Source organism: Schistosoma mansoni, chromosome 4 (assembly GCF_000237925.1).
Source record: "Schistosoma mansoni strain Puerto Rico chromosome 4, complete genome".
In the NCBI taxonomy this organism is placed as follows: domain Eukaryota; kingdom Metazoa; phylum Platyhelminthes; class Trematoda; order Strigeidida; family Schistosomatidae; genus Schistosoma; species Schistosoma mansoni.
Genome location: NC_031498.1, coordinates 26405884 through 26411107, shown reverse-complemented (window position 1 = coordinate 26411107; position 5224 = coordinate 26405884). Strand labels below are relative to the sequence as shown.

Sequence of the window (5224 nt, the reverse complement as noted above, 5' to 3'; positions counted from 1 at the left end):
CTGGTGAACTACACCCTAAAGCCTTGTGACTAATTGCACAATATATTGCTGACGCATTGACTACGATATTCAATATGTCACTCGGTCAAAGTGAATTATCTGCGAACTAGAAAGATATAATTATCACTTCAATACATAAAACAGGATCGAGACAACTTCCATCAAACTACAGACCTGTCGGCCTCACAGCGTCGTAGATGAAATACTAGGAAGAATAATAAAATATACGATAACGACATTTGCGGGGTGCTTTTACTTCGAAGCCAGCCAAAATCTGCGTTGCTTATCGATTGAGCAGTCAGTCAGTCAGCTACAACGTTGGACCAGGTACATATATGCATCGGTCCAAGTTGCCATACCTCGTTAGCACAAGAATATGAAGGATATTCATCGATGTATTTTGCTGCGTTAGGTTCGTCATCGGCGAGCTCACCACTTTAGCAGCAGGAGGTCTGACTCCAATCGGATCGTATGAATGATTGTTACTGAAAGATTGCTGCAGAAATTCGTGTCGCCAATTGTTGTACAAAATCATCTACTTCAATCGCGTTGGTGAATAACGGAATCAAATAAGTCAAATGTGCGAGTGGATTTTTGAACACGTGTATTTTGCACAATCATTGATCTAAACAGATGATCAATGGAACGAAATGAAATGTTTCGCGGTAGAGGGCATGTAAGCTAACTCGATTTAACCAACCGTGAATCGTTATTTATAGTTAAGTCAAAATAAGTTACAGACATGATGAGTAGTATAAAAAACACACACATACGCTGGTATAAAAAGTCAAGGTTGACAAGTGAATAACTAACAAGGTCAAAATGTGGCTCAAGAAGAACGAATAAATTAGTTTCTCCTGAAGCTAGAATAAGTGATGTAGGTTTGCATAGCACAACAGGACCTGTTACCTGAAGCACTGGTGTTTTCAGCCTTCAGTTGACTCATTCAGGAGACGAGACAACCATAGAAGCTTACTAGAAGAAGACCTTAAATCTTCTGTTCTTTCTATACAAATCTGAGATCTGAATATTGGATATTGGACAGCGGCAACATGTAATCAAGGTCTAAGTAGGGTCGATGCACTCTTCATGGTGTTTTTAGACTATCCGTAATATGGAAAATTGTGAGAATGATGACTTTAAACTAGCAAATGTAAAATCTCCAAATGACTGGGAACACGCTGACTTGGGTTCTAAAGACCGAAACAAAAAGTTCTTAAAATTAATGGGTGGAAATCCTGTACGTGACCATAAAGGAAAACTTGTAATCGGAGAAAATATCGATAGCGTGCACGGTCAAAATAAAGATACATCCATAATCAATAAGGAGCTAGAAAATCAGTACCTTCAGGGTTTGGAAAAGAGTATGCAACCAAATCGTCACCATGGTTTAGGATGCCATGCAAGTGAGTCAACTGACTCGTAGATGTTCTCTTTTCAGCACTAATCGTTCGATCAAATTATATGTTGTTATTCATTTAGGTCTTTGTTTTGTGGTTGTCTTGCACCTTTTTTGATTGCACTTTAAAAAATGAATTCTACCAATAGGCTCATGATTACATGTTAATGCTCAACCCAAAATGTGTGTTTTGAACACAACCAAATCTACTGGTTTTGAATGAGTACTGAAGTGCTAGTTGCCAAATCAGGCCTTCCAAATTTTTATAGAAAGATAACATTCTTGGTAGGTCACTTGACTTCTTATTCTTACCAATTGAGGATGTCTAGATATTTTTGAAAAACTGTTTTCCTTTAGCACTAGTCTTAACTAGTTATGAGAAATCTAAAGCTTCGTCCCGAGTTTAAGCTTTTTATAAAGTGGTCGCGAGAGACATTTACCTCTTACCGTCAATCAGGAAACAATTCATCTGACTGGTTTATAGTAGAAGAAAGGATTAACTAAGAATGTATTGAACTTTTTTGAGTCAGCTATAAGTCCCTAAAAGTTAGATTTTAGGCTTGTGACTGTGGTTGGATTTTTTATACCCTTAATCTAACCCTGAAACGTAATCCTAATTCTATAATGCAACAAAAATCTCAACGAGTCATCACTCCATCTGCCTTTGACTTATATCTGTTCAGATTATTTCCATTACTTCATTGCAATTGAGCTTGATCCAACATCATATAGATATTTGTCGATATATTCCACACTAGAATTATCAATTATCGATGAATAACGCCCTGGTTTGGTACGTGCTCAATGACCTTGAAAGCATTTCTCTGATCTCGGTTTGTTCGACATCATACTTTGGCTTTACTCTAGCTCTAACTTTTGGCATTATACTCTTGCACGTCAAGTGAATGTTTACAAGTACGTTTTTATAGCCATCATCAGAATGCCAGCCTATCTATCTAGTACTTTTGATCCCTTCTATGTCGTGTACCTAAACAGACTTATCAGGCACATGCTTATATAATAGTCTTTCAGCCACACTAATTTTGTGAGAGTTGTTTTACTGCCGAAACTGTTAAAAAGTCTGATTCCGAAGATACTGTTTTAACATCGATTCATGGTTCAGTGGATTTTTCTAAACGGATCTTGTGGTATCACTAACACTCAAAGTGAACTTGAACCATCATATAACACTAATGCGGAAAGACTAATATAAGCTGTGACTTATTTAATCACGCGATCACAATGTCCGATTGATTGGCTAAATAGTGAAGGTTACATCTTGTACATGACTCAGATTTAAGTACAAAACCTTCTGAACTAGCCTGCGCTTCTCGTTTTTATCTAGATTTCCGCATGCTACTGTCCTTTCTGCTCTATACAGTTAGAGGCAATCAGCCTTGATACTCCACCAAAGTGTTTCTAGCACCTAGTTTTGAACTCCTAAGAAATTCACATTTATCTCATCTGACATAGTGGACACAAACGTTACTGAAGTAGTTTAAACTAAAACTGACTTTCTATAGCAACTTAGCAGTTGCGAGAATCTCGTCTAAACCTTATCACTGATCGAGTTCGAAGCTTTAAGCACACTTTTTTCTTTATATACTAATTGTTGGGATGATGATGCCAAGATTTATGATATAATATTTTTATGACTCCAAATCAAACAGCAACAAGGTTGTTTTTAATTTGCTAACCACCAATAGGATCTACCAATCGTTAAAGTATACGCTGTGCAGTGAAACCATCCAAACCTATGTATTAGAAATGTGTTTTAACCCATGTGGCTTCTCTTTCAAGCTACAGGCAGAGCTGAGTAACTACATTTCATACCAGATATACAGTAAATTTTATATATCAAAATCTCGATGTCTGTACATCCAGATTTGTCAATGTCATTCTTTTGAATTAAATATTCTTAATGATTTCCTGGATGTATTGGTCTATTTCTACTTTGATATGGTAGCGCAAACTATACTGTGATCCACGGGAGTTTACGGAAATAGTCAATTCTCTTGAGCTTTACGACGTTTCTCTGTCACTTCGAAACTGGGGGAGGTCTACATTATGAACAAACTTCATTTAAGTTTTTACCATCATACTGGTTAAAAGTGTTCATTGCTAACACAGTAGATTTGTGGAGATTGTTTGGTTTGTAGTTTACATAATGAATTAACTTAGACTAGACAGTTATTAAAAACCAGGAAACATGACAGATATTTCGTTTTAATGTCAAAATCCTCATCAATGAGTGTCCACAAACCCACCAAGGGTCGAAAACAGGTTTTCCAAGCCACAGTCATGTTTCTTGGACTAAACAACTTCTTAGGAATTTGTGGTTTTCAGTGCTTGTTTAAGTGGGAACATTTCATGAAGCTAACTAAAAACAAACAATCATATTATGCCTAGAATTAATTTTCATCACTGACCGGCATCAGGCGTAGAAGCATTGACAACTAAGCAGTGTATTACTTTTCAGTAGTGGAAACTCACAAACTCTGGAAGCGAACACGATACCCGTAAATCATTATGTAGATATCCAGTAATTAACATTCTCAACTTCATTCAATTGACCAGATTGTGTATTCACTGTCTGATACCATCACTGATGACATATTCTTCGTTTTTCGTATCGTTAAAATCAACCTGTTGTATGGGTGGGAGAAATTGTGATAGGTTGTTTACTTAGACAGAATTGTAGATAGTCTGGTAAGTATTAGATATAGAATATATATTTTCCTACCCCTTATTATCAGTATATTGTCGGTTGTTGATTGTTGAACAATGCACGTACTAGTTAGACGAATCACGTGTTCTTGATCTGAGTTGTGTTGAAGTTTGGTATATAGCAAAGTATATAGCAAATGAATCATATACGCGCATAAATCGCTTAGTGTTCGTCCTATTAAAAATAAGAAATCCGACCTTTATTTCAGATCTGATCACGTCTTCTCTACTTTATATTGGGAACTCACTTCGAATCTAACAATCTCTACAAATCAGTATCCTAATATCTAAGTTTTTTTTAATCCATTTACTAGTTTTCCATCACCAAATCAATCACATTTACTTACATCATCACTTTGTATGTCACTTTTCTTTTTCCGCCTTTCTAACTTAAACAGATTCCTCGTCCAACCCTGTAAACAGTTTGGATTATGCCAACACAGAAAAACTTAAGCAACAATATAAATCATCATTTATCCCGGAAAAGGATTCCTAATAAAGAATTTAAAAAGTGCTTATCGCTTACCCCGTATTTTTTCTTATTTATATTTTCCTTGATTTCTTTATTCAATTGTAATAGTTTTTGAATGAACTTGTGATGAATACACTTTGTGACCAACTCTTGGAGTTATTCAGTCAAAAAAATGTGTATTATTTACACTAATAGACATGTAAATGTTATCTCTTGTGAAAAGTGATCAATTTTTGGAAATTTTTTGAACTTTTCAAGTTTTTTAAATGTCCATTTTAAATTACTAACGAATTATTCAATGTAAATATGTTATTTCCCAAACAGTATACTAAGTTTGTTCTCTGAGCTACATCAAAATCACCCACCTGAGTTACAAATCTTCTCCACCATCTCAAAGTATACGAAGTTTGAGACTTGCGTTTACACCTGAAACAAGCAGATATTTAATTAAGTTTGTTAGCACTTATTATGTCAACCGACTGATACAAAAACTTGTCTCCTATGCAAAAGGGTTTCGTGTCAACGAAAGCAAATTCATTGTTCACAAAATCCATTACTAACAAATTGTAAGTAGCTTAATACACGAAACCAAACTTTATCAAAGCTGCTTGAATGACTTAAACCCA

General features: G+C 35.5%; 1 protein-coding gene across 1 annotated transcript; it reads left to right on the top strand.

The window, feature by feature from the left end:
• The first annotated feature begins 1069 nt into the window (after positions 1-1069).
• Positions 1070-4903, top strand: Smp_027250 (hypothetical protein). The gene is made up of 2 exons (XM_018797337.1): positions 1070-1406; positions 4525-4903. The coding sequence occupies exons 1-2, from the start codon at positions 1115-1117 to the stop codon at positions 4620-4622; spliced, it is 390 nt and encodes a 129-aa protein (XP_018652389.1). The 5' UTR covers positions 1070-1114; the 3' UTR covers positions 4623-4903.
• Positions 4904-5224: the final 321 nt, after the last annotated feature.

Coding starts and splice junctions, on each gene's coding strand:
- Smp_027250 (XM_018797337.1), top strand. CDS start 1,115: ATGGAAAATTGTGAGAATGATGACTTTAAACTAGCAAATGTAAAATCT. Junction 1,407..4,524: donor TGGTTTAGGATGCCATGCAA/GTGAGTCAACTG, acceptor TAACTTAAACAG/ATTCCTCGTCCAACCCTGTA.